This window comes from Musca autumnalis, unplaced genomic scaffold (genome assembly GCF_047663935.1).
Source record: "Musca autumnalis isolate F117 unplaced genomic scaffold, ASM4766393v1 scaffold_1, whole genome shotgun sequence".
Classification (NCBI taxonomy): domain Eukaryota; kingdom Metazoa; phylum Arthropoda; class Insecta; order Diptera; family Muscidae; genus Musca; species Musca autumnalis.
This window is the reverse complement of record NW_027411644.1, coordinates 332806190-332828978: the sequence shown is the minus strand read 5'-3', so window position 1 is coordinate 332828978 and position 22789 is coordinate 332806190. Positions and strand designations below refer to the sequence as shown.

Below are 22789 nucleotides of genomic sequence, written 5' to 3'. Positions count from 1 at the left end.
TTAGTTGTTGTTTATTATCACTAGGTCTGGGAATGCTTTTCTCAATCCATGATCATATGGTCCGTTTCTTTTCTTTTTAAAATGGTGGCCAAAAATGGCAAGAGTTGTAAATGTCTGGTAAATACAAAAATAAAAACAATAAACATTCCTCAACAAAATCTTAAAATATGAATGAACGGAATAGATTCAACGATACATTCGCAGTCTGTTTCTGTATGACGATTTTTACCCGAGTTGGAGTTGTTAAATTTAGTGAAATACTTCAGTACCATAGCTCGTTTGCGTATGAGTTATTTCAGACAAACGAAGAGATAAAGTTATCGGTGATGAAAACCGAATCTACTCGATTTGCAGAATCGAAATGGTATATAATCGGAGTGCCGATAGTTTTGCTTCGCAAACGCCCCTTATTTGAATAATGTTTTTAAAATCCATTTTCAATTTCATTAAAATATTCACCAAAATTGGAGATATACGATTTCGATTTATAAAAAACGAGTCGAATCGTTTTCCATCCCATACCTGAAAATCACTCATTCGCCATTCGTTCTTACAAACGGTCGGTCTCCATTGAACTATATTGAATTAGGTCGTTCAATTGAACTAGATGTTAACAACTCTAGTTTTTACATGAGCGAACAATGTTAGTTCTAAAGTGGGGTACACACGGTCAGTTTTGCTCAAATAATCGGTTGCTTGCCAGTGTCAGTCATCAGGCAACCACAAAATATTTTGTGGTTGCTGGACAGTTTGAAATTTACCGTTATTTCCGAAAAGTCGACAGTCAAACCCGATCGTGTGTACCCCGCTTAATGCCCGTAATTTCTACGCGTAGTTATCTATGAGTTCATAGATATCCCCCGTGTAAGCAAAATTTCATAATTTCAATCCATAGGTAACGTTACCGGGTCGAAAACGGTCGTGTTATAGCCCGTTTCCACGGTACGTCGTTCGTTCTCTATTCGTTGTTCGACCCTCAAATACGAATAAATTACTTGATTCTCCATACAAAATTCTGAGAACGAACGACGATTTTTCTACGTTGTTGAAGTAGAAATACTCTCCGAACAACGATAAAATATGTCCCATCTCTAACAAATGAGAGCATTTATCGAAATAAATTAATTATGACATGTCTAAATTCAAAATTTAAAAATTTGTTGAAAACACAAAAATTTTTAGAAAAAAGGAAAAAGATGAATGAAAATTAATGAACTAAACATTTTATATAGATGCAGAAGGAAGATGGTTGTGTTTCCTTCTTAATTCCACACACATTTCTTGTCCATTAGTTCAAAATCGCGTAAAAAATCAGAAACATAAAGGAAACAAATAACTGAATGTCTGTATACACAAACAAAGTTTTGACATGTCTTTCTCTCTTTAATTTTGAAAATAGAAACATATAAAAATATATTGAAAATACAAAATTATTCGGAATTTATGGAAAAAATGAATGAAATTTTTTTAGTTAAATATAGACGATACATTTGAAGGAAAGTCTATTTCTTTTCCTATTCATTAAATGTATATTTTATGTGTTTTCGGTTCAAATTTTCGTGAAAACAAGAAAACAAAAATGAAGAAAATTTTGTTTATGTTTCTGTTAATTACGAATAGTGTCGTGGAAACGGGTTAATTCGTGTACGTCGTTCGACAGGCGAACAACGTAATTGAAACGCTCGTGTGAACATGACATTACTTACACCAAGGATTTTGCCTGGTTGATCGTTGCCAATGTGTTAAAAATTGTAAAACACTTATATGTGGCAATGTTTTTACGAAATCATGAATGAAAATCACCAATGTTACCACATGTTTTCAAAATTTACACGCCTCGGTAAATGGCACGAAGAAATTACCAAACTCGTAGGTAAAGATAACTAATAGGTAGCTACCTACCCGGTTACCTAGGGCTAGAAATTACGGGCATAAAACGTGTGTTCCGTTTTAATTCTCATTCGTAATTGCACTTTCAGGGTTGTGCTGTTGTTTGAACAAGAGTCCTTTTTGAACAAATAAATGTATTCAGTAGTGCGATTCTCTAAAGCATAGTAGACACGGTCCAACAAAACTGACAGTCATCGAGGTCTATTTCGTTAATATCAAGGTCTAGCTGAATAATTACTTTCCTAATCACTAAATTATACCTTAAATGTTGTATTTCAATCATTTTTAACTAACAAAAAGTTTTTATTTGCCAGAAAATTGCCGTAAAGGTACGTTGGCTGTCAGTTTTGTTGGACCGTGTGTACTATGCTTTAATTTAGTTTTGTCAGCGTTCGACTTTTTCTTCTGTTTTTCGTCCATTTTCTTCTTCATTGTGAAATAATCGTCAAACAAAAGTCGCAGAAATTTGTCTGGTAGCCTGTGGTAGAAGAGAAAGCCATTTCGCTCTCTCTCTCTCCTCTCTCACTCTCTTAAAAATTGCTTCCAGTTTTGCCACTTTTCGGGGTTAAGGAACGCTTTGCAGGCAGGGCTGCCAGATAATTTTTATTGAAAATCGTCAAAATGACGATTTTTAAAATTAAAATCGTCAAATCTATTTTACAAAATCGTCAAAAAAATCGTCAAAACTTAAAATGGTAATATTTAGTTATATTTAAATATATTTTTAATTAAAATAAACATTAAATGGCTATTCGAGTTACTAAACATATTTTTACTTCAAATCAGTATTAAATTAAATGAATTATTTGTAAATAAATATTTGAGTTAACATTCTTAACACGTCGTGTTTAATCAATGTGTCAAACAATGTGTTTTGTTAAGTATACTCTACACTAAATCCTTATGAAAGAATTTCGATACATATTTCGTTTTGTGAAGATTTACTTGGCTGAAAACTTGTTTAAAATTTGCTGGCGAATGGGGTAATACCTGTCATTATTTTCTTTAAAAATGTTGTATTATAAGAAAAACATATGAAACATCAACACGTTTCAAATCATATATTAAAATGCGAAATAAATCCGTTTCATTATTTTCAAACATTTCCTTCTTGTTGAAAAAATGTGAAAATTCGTTAAGGATGACGAGAAATCAATAAAACTATTTCAATAATCAAATCTATTAAACTTTTAAAATTTCTGCACAAAGCTCAATATAACGCAGTTAACAGAACAGAATCTACTATTGTTGAAATTTTTACTTTTTGTTCCTTTATAAATTAACCAAAAAATAGGAGATTGTTGCAGGTTCTGGAGCAGTGCAATTATATATTTTGCTTGTTTCCATTGAATTGAGTTTGGTTATAGTTAAAAATTCCTTTGCATATGTACCCAAACATATCGTCACCATTGCATTAATAGTATAAAACAACCTTCTTAAGCCTGTTTTAAGTCATACTTTTATAAAAAGAGTAAATTTTGAATTATGTTTACCGCATTTTATTTTGTTTTACAACTCATGTTTGTACTAAAACATCACATTTTGTACCCTAACATTTTGTATGCCTTTGCATATCTAAAAACCTAATAAATAGTACTATATTGTACCTTATGATTGCAGAAACGCGTTTTAACGGATTTGCAATAAATATTAATATTATTATAATAAATATTAATCTATTTATAAACGAAAAGTATACATTATGTTGTATTAAATAATTTTGGCCAACAAAATTAGAATTGGGACAACTGTGCATTGATGAAATCTGATACATAAAGCTAAAATACATGTTCTGGCAAAATTTCAAGCTTTTACGTTCAAAAATAACGATTATTGTGCTTATTGTTTAACAATTAATTTTTAAAATCAACTTAGTTTTTACAAATTCATACTTTACAACCATGGTAGAACAAATATAAGGTAAAGTTAATACTACAACAAATACAACTCGAACAACATCCACAAAGGAATTTGTTTTTGTTTGTAACGTTACTGCCAGTTGTATTTGTAAACAAAGCAAGGAAATGTCTATAAATTATTGGAATTTAAAAAACTAATAATTTTTCATATTTGGTTCAATATTTTGGAAAACATGAATGAAAATTCGTTACATTTTCAATTTTTATGTTTCCACATCATTTCACTAAATGCATAAATTCTCGCAGAAAGTAGAATTCTTGCAGAAAAGTTTGTGGTCGCTGGAAATTCATAGAAAAAGTAGAAGCTGTTTCAATGTTTTGTTTTAGAAATCAAAGAAGCACATGTTTATTAGGGCTTTATTTTTTTAAATTTTAACAAAATACCTCACACATTAACAACCGTTGTATCGCCTCTACAAGCGGGGATTTACTGCGCGGCTTATCGTTCGAACTTGGAGGATGTTACATATCATTGATATGAAGAAGTCTTTCTGGGAAATGTTTTTTTCCGAAGGATATATTTTTTTCTCAAAAAATATATGTCCCTAATGTACATCGAAATAGAAATAAATGTATAAAATGTCATATGAAATTTGACACTAACGTTACAACCCAGTTCAGTCAGCTGTATATTGCTGCTACCTTTTCTTATTCTACCATGCTTTACAACACTTTTAAGACTACATTAACAAAATATCCAAAAATCGTCATTTTTTTGCTAAAAATCGTGATTTATCATTTTTTGACCAAAAAATCGTCAAAATGACGATAAATCGTCAAATCTGGCAGCCGTGTTTGCAGGTTAAAAATGGTAACAAATGGTAAAAATGGTAACCTCAGGTAAGTAAAGGAACACAGCTAATATATACTTAAACTTAAGAGGGTTGGCGTTTTTTTGTTTGGGATGACGACTTCTATTTTGTTTTTCAAAATAGTCAGGCTTAATCCCATAGTCGTTGTTTTAATATTTTATTAAAACAACTTTAATTTATTAGTGGGAAAAATTGGCGATGTTTACCAAGGGGTAAGGCAGGGAATACTATAGTTTCAGAACTCGCCACAGATCTTCATCAGTTCCCTTGTTTCTTGTTTTTCAACAAGAAACTTTTTTTATATGTCCACCTCCAAATCGAGTTTGAAGGATACTAATGAAGGTACTAATAAATTCAGAAGTCAAATCGTGCTCAAATTTGCCACAGTTAAAATAAAGTGGATTTTTCTATGTTAAGATGGGAGAATTTTTTGTAAATACCTCTTGTGACTGTACGTAGTATCCAATTGAAATAGAACGGTAATACCAACATCTATACCGATTTTCCTTAAAATTCATATTTAAGGGTTTCAGAGTGTTGAAAACAAGTATGTATAATTTTTTTTTTTTTTTTTTTTTTTTTTTTGTCATAGCCCCCACATAAAAGTACCGTCCGATTTTAGATATTTTGTGTATTTTAGCGACACTTTATGACCGATTCGGCTGAAATTTGGTATTTTGACCTCTTGCAAGGTATGAATCCTTCGTACCAAAAATTATTAACATAGGTCAATGTTTTGGTTTAGACCCCACACAACGGGACCACCCTGTTCAACTAATTTTGGCAGTTTTTGGTCATTTGGGTCGATAAAACGTAAGAATTGCTGTTTGTACACATTTATTATAAATAATAATTAATTTCAATACAAAATGAACGTTAAAATTGTTTTGGCCAGAAAATTTCGATTTGGGACCATTGTACAATGATGCACAAAATAATATGTGTGACTGTAGTAATTGTGCCATGAATCGACGCTAGAGTACTGCGAAATTATAAGCATTTTCATTTTACCGACAATTGTCGGTAACTCAAAAAATTAGTTAGAGAATCGTACTACAGATATGTGATAGAAATCGACTTCGAGTGCAAAAGGAGTCAAAAGCGATTATAGGTGATGTAATACATTATAGTACGTTTACACTAGAGTTTTTTGCCGGATTAACCCACTTCATGAGGATTTATTTGACGTTTGCGCTATGTCCCGGTCCACACTAGAGTGATTTCATTGAAAAAATTGCATGAAATTATGCGTCTCTAGATCGACCTCCATAGTAGAGTAAAATCATAAAATTGCTGTAGTGGGGAATTCGATTTAAGAGCACCTAATTTCATGAAATTTTTTAATTAAATTCACGCTCGTGTGGACCGTGACTATGGAATTGACATTTGAAACCCAAACCCGCTGAGTTAATCTGCTTTTAGTTCATTTGAAAGATCCAGTTCAATAGTTTAGCTCTTTCAACAGAACTAGTTCAGTAATCTAGTTCATAGTTCACTATCCTGTTCAATCATTCGGATCCATGGCTCAATAACAGGTCTCCCAGCAAAATCAGATGATTTCGATTTGAGCTGCCAAAATTCATATTTGTCATTTGAATTCGCTGTGAGGTATAGAAATTTTAAACTGTACAGAAACAGGTAGATGTATCTCGAAAAAAGAAAATAAATAAACTTAATGTTGTAGACGTAAAATGTCAACATTTTTTGTGTTATGTATGAGAATTTAATTTACAATAACTTATTTTAGCAGTTCAAGTTCGATCAGATGGTATTTTCTGTTTCGTCAAACAAAAATAACTCTTTTTCAACTTTTTCTCGGAAAATGTTTTGTATGTATCTACCTGAATTGACAGAAAAGAAATTCGCCTCAGACAATTGTTCGCTTCTGTTAATGAATTTTGACATTTAAAATCTTTGTTTTTCTTGAATTCGCTTGGTGGAGGACCTGTAATTGGGCCATGTTCGGATCAGAATCGTTCACCGGCTCTTACAGCCAGTTTCTGTATGTCGAAAGAAGAATGTCTGCGAATGATACACGCCCGAATTTTATTTTTCGAAATAATTTTACCTTTGCTTTTGCTTCAAAACAAAAAACAAATTTGGAAAACACACAAGAGTTTGGACGGGTTTCTTTCGCACACATTCTTTTTTCGACATACAGAAACATGCTGTTAATCGTACACCAAATAGAAACAAGCAATAGGATATAGATCGTGTTCCGTACTAAAGTAATTTTATGAATTTGATCTAAGAACGCCTAATTTCATGAAATTATTTCATTGAAATCGCTCTAGTGTGGACCGGGACTATTTGAAGAAAAATCGTCCTTCATTTGTGCGTGTATGTTTCTTTTTGTTTTTTTCTTTTTTCTATTAAAAAAAACACATTCGACAGGTAATGGATTCGACATACTAGTATATGTTACCCAATGATTACACATGCAAGTAACTTACAGACAGTTGTGTATACATATTATAGTCGAAACTTCAATTTTTTCGAACTGACACTTGCATGTGTAGACGTTCGGAAAAAATTGAAGTTACTTTCAAAGCACTTACATTGATTACTGACAAGAAAATTTTGTCGGCAGTGAGGTTGTTAGTTGGTGTGGCAATGAATATGTGTGAGTGTTTTGTGTTTTTCGAACTGCCACTTGCATGTGTAAACGGGGGGTTAGGTCTCTATGTTTTTGTATAAAACTTCATTTTTGAACAGCTATTCCATGGGCTCAATTCTGTTTCTTTGAAAATATGAAATGAAAAATTTTATAAAGGAAAAAACTGTCAAATGAAAAAAATTATAAAGAAAATATTTTTCATTTCAAATTTTCATAGAACAAGAATCCAGCCCCATGTACCATGATCCAAAACCATGGTAGAATTACTTAGGTAGTAGAGCTGGCAAAAAATCGATGGCACTATCGATAATATCGATTATTTTTTAAAAATACAATATGATTTAGGTCATGTTTATATTATAGCCTTTTGCGGGGTTAACCTTCTTAATGAGGATTTATTTGACGTGTACGCAAAGGAATTGACATTTGAAAGCCAGTGGGTTTGTTAAATCCGGTTATATATAAACGTACTATTACATTTTTTTATAAAATATTCTGTGAACTACTTTTGCATAATTTCAAGAAAATAATTTTCATCTCCAAATTAATGGCGATGACAACTTAACGATAATATCGATAGCAATCGATATTTTAAAACATTATATCGAAAATATCTAATGTTGGGAATATCGATGGTTTGCCAGCCCTAAGGTTAACACAGTAAAAGGCAAACGGCATTTTATGACATGTTTAAGTGAATTTTCTCGATTTATTTGACATATATTGTATGAAAATGACAACTTAAATCAACTGGATTTGATAAATCTGCCATAGTCTAAACATTCAGCAGTTAAATTCCCTTTGATGTAAATATGATATCGCTATCTGATTCAAATAATAAATGGGTATTTGGTAATCGAAAAAATTTCACTATCCTCCTATTCTCTCATTCGTAAAATGTCAGATAGTGATTAGGGATACGCAGTGAAATGCAATAATCGGTTTTTCGATTATACGGTTTTTGTAAGACCGTGTTTAGACATTCAAATTGGAAAGAAAATTTTTCTTCTCAATTTCTTTTAAAATTTCCTTGTTGTTTAGACACGGAAATCATGTTTGTGTCAATTTTATAATTTTTCTCATGGTATAAGTAAAGAGGTAGATTTAAATGAAAAATATCTATAGAACCCTTTTTTTCTTGAATTCCTAAAACTTCAAAATAAAAGCAACAAGTGAGTTTGTTTACAATGCATTTTTTGAGCATTTTATAAAAAACGAGAAAAATGAATGAAGAGTTATGTTTTCTCCACATAATCGAATTGTGAATATGATCAACTGATTGTTTCAATGCAAATCTTACCAATTTCTTCCATACAAATGGTCTAAAAACAATTTTAAAAATCATTGAAATCGATTGTTTTTAAAATTGTTTGGCATATTATTCAAACACCACACACACATACACAGTTTGTTTATATTGTTTTGAAGTTTTAGGCATACTCGAATGAAAAAATTTAAATTGACATAAAGCATTGGCTAACCTTTATTATTAAACCATGATTTTTCTTATTCTTCTTCACACTCATTTTCTCATTGCGCATTTCAAAAACAAAGCCAAGGCAAAATTGTAATGAAAAGTAAACATGGACGTGTGTGATAAACAATTAATTATGAAAGGAACCCTTGAATTGCATTTTAATTTTGATATTTCCACTTATTACGAATTGTTTTTGTTTAAAAAATAGATTTTCCTCCAAATGGTTTTTTTCAATTGTCTCCGCTGTTGTTTGTTTCTCGACAGAGAAAATAAAATGAAAGAAAATGCAAAAACAAATCTGCAGCCCACTTCAGGTTGTATACGAAGAAAAACGAAACAAAACAGAATTTGCCAGTACAGAGGTGTGTGCACCCCCTCTTATTCCTCTCTACTCCCTCGCCCATAAACTCAATTTTCTTTCCCATCAACTTTCCCTGTATAAACAGGGACTAAAAAACTTGAAACTTGATTTTCGGTTAGTCGATTATTTGAGAGTGTACTAAAAGTCGACTTTCGATTATTCGTTAACCACCGAAAACCGATTATAATCGAATATATAATCGACAATTTTCGTTGATGCGGTTTGTGATGTATATATGCATAAAAAGTACCGTCCATTACGCGTTTTTACCACACCCAATAGTAAAGAACCATTAAGAGTCGTCTACGAATAATAATAGAGTACGACTAATGGTCGACGAATAATAGTTGACTCAGTCTTTCGAAAGTCGATTAAAAATAATCGATTATCCGGTTTTCGCACAGACAATAATCGACTACGACTTTTAAGTGGGGTACACACGATCAGTTTTGACTGTCAGTTTTGCTCAAATAATCGGTTGCTTGTCAGTGTGGCCGTTCACTTTTGTCAGTCATCAGGCAACCACAAAATATTTTGGACAGTTATCGATAATTCCGAAAAATCGACAGTCAAAACGGATCGTGTGTACCCCGCTTTAGAAATTTTGCGGCTAATAATCGATTAACCGAAATCGATTTTACGTATCACTAATAGTGATAGGTAAACAAAATGAAATAAAAAAAGCGCGAATTTGTTGAAGCAAACATAACAATTTACTGTGTCTATTTAGATGTGAATTTGCTGTGAAGGGGGAAAGTTGAAACTGTTGGAAAATTACACGAGAGAATAAATTTTCTCCAGTAAAACATAAAAACTACTTTATAGAAATGATGGTTTGCGAGAATTCAGCAATTATGTCAATGGAGAAAAAAGACGCGTGTTCTTGGGCTGATGATGTTGATTCTAATGTAAGTATACATTGAAATGACTAATGACTCGTTGAATGTGCATTATTAACAATCAATTTTTTGCAGTCTCTTGGTTCTTTCAATAACAGCCTTACAGAAGGCGATTCTCGCAGGGATATCTCGCTAGAATTTATTGATAATGTTAATGAGCAGAAATTCGAACGCCTTTTGAAAGAAGATAAATTGAAAACGCCATTTAAGAGACGCCATTCAGAAACGCCGAGTGTTGAGACACGGTCCAACAGTCCAAATAGCAGTTGCGATAGTAATATAAGCAATGACTGTGAAAACGTACGTTATTTTAACAGTCACAAGAATGAAAAACGCGCTAGACAAAATAGCTTCACATCATCATCCTCCTCCTCGTCATCATACACAGAAACAGATGCTGCCGTTCTCGCGCGTCGCCAAAAACAAATTGATTATGGCAAAAATACCATAGCTTATGAACGATATCTAGAAATGGTTCCCAAGACCCAACGCACCCGTGATCACCCCCGCACTCCTAATAAATACGGCAAATATAGCCGTAGAGCTTTTGATGGTCTTGTAAAAATATGGCGCAAACAATTACATTATTACGATCCACCAAATGCCAATCAAGCTGCACGTAATAAAGGATCAGCAATTGCATCAAGTAGCGATTCAGACTCGGATTAAACATTTCAAATTTGCCAATTTCGCATAGAGTTTATGTTTTAGATCTGCAACAAATTTATAACTTTATTAAATGGATATAATTTGGCAGCATTCTCTCTACTTTCTTTGTTAAGTTCTGCTTATTTTTGAACGTTATACATATATTACATACATACATCTGTTGAGAAATAAATAAGTATCTGAATTAAAAGTTTTTGTTTTATGAATAGATAAATGCAACTGAATTATATTTTTCTGTATAAATAAAATCGAATATAAAATATATTAAGCTTTGAAACTTACTTTATACTTAATAAATGAACGTATGAAAGATGGATATGCTTAACAATAATCCTAAACGTTTGGCATCATGATGCAATTACCAGTCGATATGATGTTGTCTGCCTTCATAAGTCATAGGTATGTGATGAAAACCGAATCGACTCGATTTGCAGAATCGAAATGGTATATATTTGGGCTGCCTTCATTCGCACACATTCTTCTTTCGACATACAGAAACTGGCTGATAATGAATCTTGTATTGCCGTCTTTTCAATATTTTATAATCCCAGAGGGGAAATTATTGTCAACCTATGTATGTATGTATATTTTCAAAATTATGTCTTTATTTACCACTTATACCTATATTGCACCAGATTTATTATTTGTGATTCATAACCTTTTTGAAAATATGCATTAAATCTTTGCATTCTTAAAAGAAACAAAAATGTACATAGCCTCGCAGCTCTTTTTTCATTTTCGACATATCACTGGCAGCCAGTTCAAAATTTTACTGGCATGAAAAATCTAGTGCCAGTTCCCAATAGAAAATCGAGTCTTCGATGATATTTTCGTTGATGAAATTTCCGAAATTGTCGTGCACGACACGATGCATGACAATTTCTTGCAATGTGTCACCAGAAAAAAAACAAAAATAATCAAACAAAATATGTTATGAAATAATAGTAAACATATCTAGGAATTGTTGATATTTCAATACGACTGAAATCTGTCAAACTGCAATGTTTGACCGATTTCAGAAAATATAGTACATAATATTAAAGCATTTCCGCGGCATGTCTGTGTGAATGCTATTCCCAGTAGAAAATCGACTCTTCGATGCGACGATGCGTTGTCGAAGTTTCCAAAATTGTCAAGTACGGCAAGTTGCATGACCATATCTAGCAGTGTGTCTTGGCAAAAAACCCGAAAAATGCTTAAAAAGCGCGCTTTGAAATTATTGTACACATGTTTATGCAAATAGAAAATTTTCTATTTATAATAAATGTAATAATATAAAATTCGTTAACCGCGTAACGAACTAAACTATTTTTATTTATTGCGCATTAACTAGAAAAGGGTAAGTTAGAATAAGTAGAAATATGGGAGCTAAGTATTATTCATTTAAGATAAAATTTGCAAACATATTAAATTTTATAATTTAATAAAAAAATTGACACACGACAATATAAATTAAGGGGTCGATTATGGATAGCAACTCAACTGTAGTTGCGTTGCCAGAAGAGAAAATCATGCAATTGAAATGAGTAAAAAGACGGAAATTTTTGTCAAATTCTATCAACATCAGTGTTTTGAACCTTCAGCTATTAATTTAATTGTAAAAAAGTATAAATTTTAAAGCGGAAATTGAAAATTCTTTTACTAAATTTGCTGTGGGCAACGCAACTGGAGTTGGGTTGCTATCCATAATCGACCCCTAAATTGTCTTTAGTTGGGTCATCAATGACTAATAGCAATACAGTGTCAGTGGAACAGTCGTCAACGAAATATGGGGCTTTTAGTCATCGAAGTTGTCATCAAAGAAAAGTAGGGAGTTTAGTCATCGAAGTTGTCTTCAGTGACAACTTCGCTTACCCTGTCGCTCAAGTTGTCTTACACGAACACTGGGTCATTTGTGTGAAAATTTCGTCGATGATTTCACATTGCTGTCTGCAAGGTGTCTTCAGGGATATAGCATTGTCTTAAACGATTCGTCAATCGATCGATTTATAAAATCGGAAACTTCATTATATAGTTTAAATATGAAATTAAATGTAAATTTGTTAACAAAACAACATTTTTATTATTTCCAAGTGTTTTAAAGTGGGAAATTAAAAAAAAAATAAAAATATGCAATATTAATCTTATGAGTGCGAGTATTTGGGATATTGTCAATCCTATAACGTAAAAAACAGGTATTTTTAACACAGGTAAAAAGCAAACAAGTATCTCTTTCTTTTCTGATGCATTCGCATGTGATTTTGATAATTATGTAATTAAACCAAAAAAATATATGTATATAATTAAAATGGATGATTCGCGAAGGTAAGTATACACTCCGTTTAATGTAAATAGCACATTTCAAATTACTTTTTGTTACTTAATTTTAGTCGATATCCGTAGAATAACCTCGGGAATGTTTATATATCTTGGTTTGTAGTTTTATGAGGTATCTCTTAACAAAAAGTTTGGATTCGATAACGTACCGTTATAATTTTTTTTTAATTTTCTTTCAAAAACACAAAATTTGTACTGTTTGAAGTGTTTCATCGGAATAGCACATTCTTTAATAACTTGAGTAAAAATGCAAATTTTGAATGCTTGAATGCTTCGGAACAAATAAAAGCTATTTTAAGTTTAAAACGCTAAAATTGGTCGAACTATGACTTAATACCGGAGAAATAAAACCTTATGAAAGCTGTGGACTTTAATTGTCTATAATACGTTAAAAATTTGGTATAAGTTGGCAGTTTCTTGTCAGATTTATAAAGATTTAATGAAAAAATGAATGATAGAAGACAAATGGTGCAAAATAAACTTGAGCTTCTACTGAAATTTGTGTACATTTCTTCGTGAAACTTCAAATTCCTATGACTCCTATTCCATAATGGGGTCCAATGTTTGAATCAAGATAAGTTGATCATTAAAATATCAGGTGATTTTTATTGTTTTGGGTCTGAGCCAACATACTACGAAGAAAAAACCAGATTCTTCCTGAACACAGAAAGAAAATAGGTTGGATTTTTTGAGGCGGATATAATGAATATTATAAGGAAAAGCATGTATTCGTTTCCCGAAGCAACAAATCATTATTTGCAGGTTTGCGATGGCAAAATCTATTACTTCTTGCATCTCCGGAAAGAGATGAACTAAATAGACCATCAATATTGCCGAGTTGATCGCTTCATGGAATTGAACGGTACAAAATATTACTGTACTAAATTTACGAATATTTCCAGTTTATGTCTGTTCCATAAATTCAAACTATATTCTTTCTGTGCTTAGGAAGGATGTGGTTTTTTTCTTTATAGTATATTGGCTCAGACCTAGAGCAAAAAAATCGCCCAATATTTTAATGGTTAAATTATCTTAATGCCAACATTGAAGCCTATTATTCAATAGGGTTCATAGGAATTTGAAGTTTCAGGAAGAAATGTACCAAAATTTCAGTAGAAGCTCAAATTTATTTTGCACCATTTGTCTTCTATCATTCATTTTTCATTAAATCTTTATAAATCTGACAAGAATTTTTAACGTATTATAGACAATTAAGGTCCGCAGCTTTCATAAGGTCTTATTTCCCCAGTATTAAGTCATAGTTCGACCAATTTTAGCGTTTTAAACTTAAAATAGCTTTTATTTGTTCCAATTTTAAAGAATCGTTACAGAACCATTCAAAATTTGCATTTTTACTCAAGTTATTAAAGAATGTGCTATTCCGATAAAACACTTTAACCGTACAAATTTTGGGTTTTTTTGAAAGAAAATTAAAAAAAAAATATAGCGGTACGTTATCAGATCCAAACTTTTTGTTGAAAGATACTTCATAAGATTACAAACCAAGATATATAAACATTCCCGAGGTTATTCCACGGATAACAATAAAGTAATTTGAAATGTGCTATTGACGTGAAACGGAGTGTATATAAGTAATAAATAATAGCAATTATGTACAAAAGTGTTGTTTTTATTTACAGTGATGGAGGCTGCATAAGTCCGTGTTTAGACACACGGGAAAGTAAATTCAGTTTTTAGGCAATAGGGGGTAGGAAAGAGTATTGAGGAGCTCTTTCCTCTCCGCTCTCTCCCAAAAACTCAATTTACTTTCCCGAGAAATTTGTGTGTCTAAACACAGACTAATAAACCAGATTTGCGTTCGAAGCGAAGATTGCGGACAGTTTATGGGAACAGTTCTTAAGAGAATTAAAAGAAGTTGATGAGACCTTTCCATTCTCGCGCGATGATATTTCGAGAAAATTTTTAAATTTTCTAGTAACGTATAAAAGGCTAAAAAGGCGGAACAATACTTCTGGAATCTTTCTGCGTTGCAAATGTTCAGATGATTCTAAAACATTTCTTTTTCTTTTTATTGTGTTTATCACACTCAGCAAATTTGGACTGGAGGTTTCATTCACGCATTGTGATAAATTTAAAAAATGTTTAAACGAAATTTGTGCGGCCTCTTTCATGTTTGTTTTCCCTAATAACATCTGTCAGCTGTTCCACATCGTCAATGTAAACAATGTTTATTTTGACTAAGTTTACAAAACACAAAGCAATTGACGATACGGAAGTCAGCCATATTATCCCATTTTCCGAAATGCCATTTCTTCAATAGGATCGTTATTTTTGAACGTGGAAATTTTGCCAGGAGTGTATTTTAGCTTTATGTACCAGATCCCATCAAAAAACGAATTTTGATTTACGTGTGGCTTACGTCTTTGGGCTTTTATGGAGACGACATGTAAAATCAGTTTGTCTTGTACCTATAGAGCGACTTGCAGTGCCGGAATTGCCGGAATACAACACTGCTTCGATGCGGTTTACAAGTATTTGCAACAATGCCTCATCTCGAGGCTAGAAATATAAAAAAAAACAATATTTTTGACATAGATTTTATTGATAATATATTGAACGCAATACTACAATTGGCGTTTGTAAGATTTAATTTTTAAAAGATGAAAAAATATTAGTTTTTTAAATAAATCATTTAATCTTCGATATATTCGAATGGCTCTGGAGGTTCTGGTTCCTTTACGTCGTCGTTTTTAGGACCGTATGCAGCAACAGGTTCGACAAGTTTCTGTTCTTTCGAATTACCTGTGTGCTGCATCACTATGATGCCACCAATAGTTACATCTTTTAGGGGGACATACGACTGATTTTCAGCAACACTTAAAACTTTAAGCTGCTGACGCATAACTCGAGCAGGATTTTCCAAAATTTCGAATTTTGGCTCTTTATCATCCTTTTTGTCCTTATCGGAAGTTGTGGATTCCTTCTCTTTTTCATCTTTTTCGTCTTTTTTCGGTATCTCAGTACTTTTCTTTTTTTCATCCGATTTAGTTTTATCATCAGACTTCGTATCTTCTTCTTTCTTAGGATTTGATGTGGAATCCTTATTTTCATCTTGATCAACGTCCATTTTGTCGTCTTCTTTTTTATCAGCGGTCTCACGTCTTTTTTGACGAGCAGCAATAGATAATACAGCTGTTGCCACTTTTTCACGTTCCTCCGATTTTTTTTCTTCCAATGGTGCAGGATAGGCATAAATGGACGGCCTTGCTGCTGATTTAAATTTCATTTGCGGCATTTTGAGATCTGAATTCAAGCCAATGACACAAGTTGGTGTAAATGCCAAGGATAGGGCATGTGCCAATGGAAACCAATACCAATATTGGGTAAATACCAGAGTTCCAACAACAGCCTGCAAGTTTGTATGGCCAGTACGAGACTGTAATGATATGGTACAGTTGCGGCCTCCTGCATCAATAATACCCTGTGCCAAAATTGCACCGAATTTGGCCATAACATCTTCATGTTTATTACAAATAACTTCGTCGTACAAAAAACGGAAGAAAGTAGTTCGTGGGCATGTTTGGTCGGTGTGCTGTATCAAAATCATGGCTGATGCTATAAGTGCGCCCTGACGTACAAAGTTTACTGGGTCTAAACGGGCCATAGGTTCCAACAATGCAATTGCATCCCTTAAACCGGTGCCTGCGCAAGCAATACCCAAGGCCATGGCAGCTCCATAGCGCACATGAGGATTGTACGATTCGGCTAAAAGGCTCACAACAGACGGACATTGCTCTGGTGTACGGAACAATATAAAACCAATGGCTGTGACAGCAGCGCGTCGTACGTCATCGTTTACGTCAGAAACTGCAACATGCAACAACTTTCGAATGGCTTTGTTGCTGCCAGTGCCATTGTAGGCCATAGCAATCGTGTACATGCCTGAACGTCTCAAAACTGGATCCTTATCAGTAGAAAGGGAAAGAATTAGGGGATCTGCCTCTTCTAGGCGTGAGAACATAGTTAGGGAAATTCCAACAGCTAATCCACGAAGAATTTTCTCGTGCTGTGTTTCCTGGGCATACGACACCATATCTTCAATGGCCTGGGCGTTCTTAGATCCCAACATTACCATACCCATTGCTATACCGGCAGCTTCCCCAGTAACTGCATCATCTTGATATAAATTGAACTTTAATTGTTCGTACAAGTCCTGACGATGTGTACCCATAGCAGCTAATCCCAGACCCAAGCATCCACCATGACGTACATTTTCATTCTGGGCATCTTTCAATTGTTGCAACAAATAGTCTATTATGTTGGCTCCATGGTTGGCATGAATCAAGCCCAAAGCATAAAGACCGCCTCCTTCCGAGTATCCAGAACTGGGCCCGGCTTCCTTAGGAAGATAGCTTTGCATTAAAGCAAGAGAATCTTTTTCATGTCCACGATGTATAACGCCTAAAGATGCTGTAGCAGTAAGTTTAGCCCAGTTAGTTGCCCGAGCCAACCAATCTAGGTTATCTCTTAGAAACTGATCCGAAGTAGTTCCTCCGTGCATAAAGCCATTGGCAATTACAGTTGCTGTGTGGCAAATAGAAACCCGAACTGCTTCCTTTGTTGCTCGTAGAATTTGCAAATCAGCATGATTACTGCGAATGAGAAATTGCAACTGTAAATCAATTGTCACCTCTCCCGAAAGTATTGAAATGAGTTTTTCTATATTTTTCTGATGTGCTTTTTCAGAGTCGTTAAGGGATTCGACAGTACGTTCCGTCTTCACATCTAAAAAGGAAATACATATGTATGTAACATTTAGAAATCACATTTGGAATATTTATTTTTTATTTACCTGTTTCTTCGGTTTTTGATTCCTCTTTAGTTTTTTCTTCTTCGCTTTTGTTCGAAGTGGTTGTACCCTGTGGTTTGAATATGCTGGGCAGGGCAGTAGGAATGGGTGCGGTTTCTTTAAGCGCCTGCAGGACGTTTCCTAAGAATTCTTGAGTAGCTGATTCATATAAATCGAATGCAATTTGATATGCCATCAAGTTGTTTGCTTCCTTGGAGGACCTTGTTAGTTTATCCAACACTTCTGCGACGGCCAACGGATCCTCTAAGAATATTAAACACTGGCACATATTTACATAATCCGGTACCCCCAAGTCACGATACAATCCAACTAGACAACGTAGTACCTCATGACGAAAGCCGCGATTCTGAATTAAAGACATGGTGACATTGTAAGCGTACGCCAGCATACCGCTAACATCGTCAGACTTCATTATAGCAGATTCGAATATGTCCATACGCCTAGTTTCCAAAGCAATACCTAAAGCCTGGCGGTATTGACCATCATCTAGACACCGTTGAATCATTCGATTTACGATGGCCTCCAAGCGGACATCAACTGCTTTGGCTTCCTTGGGATTTTCAATAAATGCCACACGTTGAGCGATATAGAAGTCAATGCATTTTGCAATGATAGTCTCTGTATACTCATTTCTAGCGTTGACATCGAATAAATCACCAGCTCCCAAAGCATAGGTCAGGGCGTCTTCAAATGAGCCCAAATGATAAAACACCTTTGATGCTACCATTCCAGCTAACTTATTTTCTGGAAAAGAACGATCTTCATGCAGCATTTCAATCTTCTCAATTGACTCCGATATTTCTGGCCAGAACTCATCCACAATATGGTCCAGCTTTTTTAAAGCAAAAACCTTCAAATCGGGCATCGGCTCATCGAGCAGCGAAATAATTCCAGCCGCTGAAGTAATACTCATTTTGACGAATATTATTAAAAAAATTGTTGGCAACGTTCAGTATTAGCTTCTATTTGTATTCTGCTTTTATAACCCGAGCAAAATTACTTTCTCAAAACAATTAACAAATTTGCAAATGACTATGTCAAAATATCGGCTCACTTTGTCTGGAAACTGCAAAATCACTAACAGACCTCGGAGTCACCAAAAGCTTCGCCGTTGAATCCGCTACTACATAAGTGTGGCAAGTAACTACTTTGTCTAATCGATCTGGCTACACACATATGTATACGTATCTGTACAGTCTACCAAAATTATATTTGCATTTATGTAGTCGACTCAGTAAACTTGGGTTGTTTTAAATTTGTTAATTATTTTACAAATAACAGGACAATTGGGTTCATGTATCGATGGTCAAAAATCCAAAACTTGTATGTGTGAAGTAGTTCTAAAGCCACACGCTGAAACTTCCATACGAAACTTTCCCATTATTTTGGCGTTCTTAGGTCGAGTTCCCCACTACAGTAATTTAATAAAACTACTTAAGCAATTTTATGATTTTACTCTTCAATGGAATACGATCTATAGACGCATAATTTCATGTCAAAATTTCAATGACTACACTAGAGTGATTTCATTGAAAAAATTGCATGAAATTATGCGTCTCTAGATAGACCCCCATGGTAGAGCAAAATCATAAAATTACTGTAGTGGGGAATTCGATTTAACAACACCTAATTTCATGAAATTTTTTAATGAAAGTCACGCTAGTGTGGACCGGGACTTAGTGGAATGAATGAGTTTTCATTCATGTTTTCCAAATATTCAATCAAATGTGAAAAAAATTTTAGTTTTTTTTGAAAATTCTATTATAATTTGACATTTGGGAAGTAAGCAAAGCAAGCGACGATTGATTCTGTTCTGGCCTTAAGAGTAATTTCTTTTTTGTTTGTTTTATGCCCGTAATTTCTACGCGTAGTTATCTATGAGTTCATAGATATCCCCCGTGTAAGCAAAAGTTCATAATTTCAATCCATAGGTAACGTTACCGGGTCGAAAACGGCCGTGTTACTTACACCAAGGATTTTGCCAGGTTGGTCGTTGCCAATGTGTTAAAAATTGTAAAACACTTATATGTGGCAATGTTTTTGCGAAATCATGAATGAAAATCACCAATGTTACCACATGTTTTCAAAATTTACACGCCTCGGTAAATGGCACGTAGAAATTACCAAACGCGTAGGTAAAGATAACTAATAGGTAGCTACCTACCCGATTACCTAGGGCTAGAAATTACGGGCATCATACGAATATTGCAATAAAGGAAAATTGCAGAACACATAAAATCGCGTACACTAGTTTCTTGAAATTATGTGTTTTCACAAAAAAATTCAAAACATTCCCATTGGCGTCTATAGATCGAGCTCCATACTAAAGTGATTTTATGAAATTACTGTATTGGGAAACTCGACCTAAGAACGGCAAAATAATGGGAAAGTTTCGTATGAAAGTTTCAGGGTGTGGCTTTAGAGTTACGTGAGTTGGTAAATAGTAGAGTTGCGTCGTTCATGAACGAACCGGCTCAAAGGAACGATTCCGTGAAAAGAACGAACGGATTCGTATCCAACTCATTCTTTTATATCGTTCATTTAGATCCCCGTTGGACGAGTCGTTGCTGCTTACAAAATTAGCAGCATTGGTTTTGCAGTCAAACTCTAAAGTTTAGAGTCTAAACAAACGCTGCTTTAGCGAAAGCAGCACAAATTTCCACACAAAACAAACAATAATTCAGAGAGCTACTATCACTCAGTAACTCACCTCATTCAGTAGCACATCTCGGTCATATCTCTTTTTTGCATCATTCGTTCATGTGGTTCTTTCATATCAAAACCACCAACACTACCTTCAGAAACAAAACCACCCCCATTAGCACACAATGTGTCATTCGTGAACGAACATTTTCAAAAGAACGATTCGGTGAAAAGAACGACGGAGTCATATGCAGCAGAGAACGAACGACTTCAAAAGAAAATAATACAGTCAAATGTATTGTTGAATGAAAAAGAGCCAACGAACGATCTAAACGACCCGGATCTTTTTGGTGAACGGAATGAAAAAGATCGATCCGCTCAATGAACGAGATTGCCCAACACTAGTAAATAGATCTTGCTTACACCCAGTGTGACCGCTGGAAAATTTCAAAAAGTGTCACAAAAAGTATCATTTCTTAAAATAAGTGGCACACGTTTTTCGAAAAGTGGCACAAAAAGTAGCACACTTTTTTTTATTATTAAAATCTAAAAACAATATAAAAGCATAACAGAAACAATTCGTGTACATATAAGTAGTAATGTACATGTAATATATTAAAACATAGATTATATCACATTTTCTTTGAACTTCTAAGGGCCATTATCACATGTGTTTTTTAATATCTGATGGATTTGAAAACGCAAAACAGACCAACTCGGAGGCATTAAAAATATAATTTTTACATTGAAAATGAATGCCAAGAAGGTCCTCCTTGAAATTCAATCATCACATTAAACATTAAGTTAACCGGAACGCTATAAATTTGAAAACGCAAAACAGACCAACTCGGAGGCATTAAAAATATAATTTTTGCATTGAAAATGAATGCCAAGAAGGTCCTCCTTGAAATTCAATAATCACATTAAACATTAAGTTAACCGGAACGCTATAAATCTGTTCGGTAAATCCAAACTATAACAAAAGAATACTTGTAATAATGGGGATAAGAGTTAATAACTTATCGGACAGATAACAAGTTTTTTGTTCTTACAAGTTTACTTTAAGAATAAGTGTCAGATAACTTAAAAGCAAATTTAAATTGCAAAATGATACACCAAAACCAAGGAAAATTTGACAGCAAATTCAAATCAACCCATCAGAAATGGAATTCTGTAACTCATTTTTGAATTACCGGCAAAAATTGGTGAAATTAAAACAAAAAATTATGAAAGAAAAGTATCAATAAAGGTTGACAACACTGTAGTTATTGGTAGGAATTAGTGACAACTTTATTTTGGTTGTTAGCTTACCCGAAAATTCCTTTTATTACAAATTATAAACATTTTAATTTTACAGATTTTTGTCGATGGCTTGATATTACCACATTTTCACATAATATTATTTACTCTGTTCCTTAACGTGCAAGAATCTTGAAGTTTTACCATTTTTACTTGAAAGGCGTTCCTTATTTCAGATACCAACAATTCATATGAGAGTAGTTCAAAACTTTTGCTACTTTTACCATTTTTAAAAGTAAAGGGACAGACTAAATGCTAAATGGAAGATGTAATAACAAATCCCTGGTAATGCGAACTTTACTCCTTACTTGTCTTAACGTAAGGGATAACAAAAATGGACTATAAAGATACGATATAATTGTCCTAAATGCATTATCCGAAGAAATTCTCACAAAACTCTTCTACGGAAAGTTATGTCTAATGTGGATAGGATGGCATTGCAAATATTTTTACTTGATAAGAAAAAAGAGTCTTCAGTGTAGCCCATGGTATAACAAGAAAGGTAATTTCATGCTAACATCTGATTAAATTTTTTTTCAAATTTTGAATTTGAAGTACATTCATTGTCAAACTGATGTTGTTTGACATGGTAAACATTGTATGTATATGCCAACACATACATACCGACATTTGTCATTATAAAATAAATAAAATAAAGAAATATAGAATAGTTTAATGAGTTTTATCCAACAAAACGAATTGTGACAAAATATTTAAGTTATCAATGTTCCTAAATGTGAGAACATGGTCGAAATCTTGTGGAATCAATAGGGTTGGAATTCATTTGCGAGGACAATTTTACTAAGCGGAAGTGCTTATTGTCGAGCGGTACTCCAATTGTCTTCTCAAGAAGGCATGGATCACCAATATCAACATCAAATATTTGCAGTGGTGAAATTAATATGATGAATGATGAGGAATCTGATTTTATAATAAAAATAAATATATTCCATTTGAAACAATACATTGTAGATTTACACAGTTTCGGGATGATATTGATGCATAATCCCAACAATGATTTTGTGGACGTGACAAACCTAATATGGACTATTTTCC

The 22789-nt window shown here is 33.5% G+C and overlaps 2 protein-coding genes across 2 annotated transcripts; one reads left to right on the top strand and one right to left on the bottom strand.

Annotated features, from left to right (window-relative positions):
* The first annotated feature begins 9715 nt into the window (after positions 1 to 9715).
* Positions 9716 to 10904, top strand: Slbp (Stem-loop binding protein). Its single transcript, XM_073964417.1, has 2 exons — positions 9716 to 9984; positions 10051 to 10904. The coding sequence occupies exons 1-2, from the start codon at positions 9904 to 9906 to the stop codon at positions 10642 to 10644; spliced, it is 675 nt and encodes a 224-aa protein (XP_073820518.1). The 5' UTR covers positions 9716 to 9903; the 3' UTR covers positions 10645 to 10904.
* Positions 10905 to 15504: 4600 nt separating this feature from the next.
* Rpn2 (Regulatory particle non-ATPase 2) lies at positions 15505 to 18946 on the bottom strand. The gene is made up of 2 exons (XM_073963001.1): positions 17774 to 18946; positions 15505 to 17706 (listed from the first exon to the last, which is right to left on the bottom strand). The coding sequence occupies exons 1-2, from the start codon at positions 18702 to 18704 to the stop codon at positions 15614 to 15616; spliced, it is 3024 nt and encodes a 1007-aa protein (XP_073819102.1). The 5' UTR covers positions 18705 to 18946; the 3' UTR covers positions 15505 to 15613.
* Positions 18947 to 22789: the final 3843 nt, after the last annotated feature.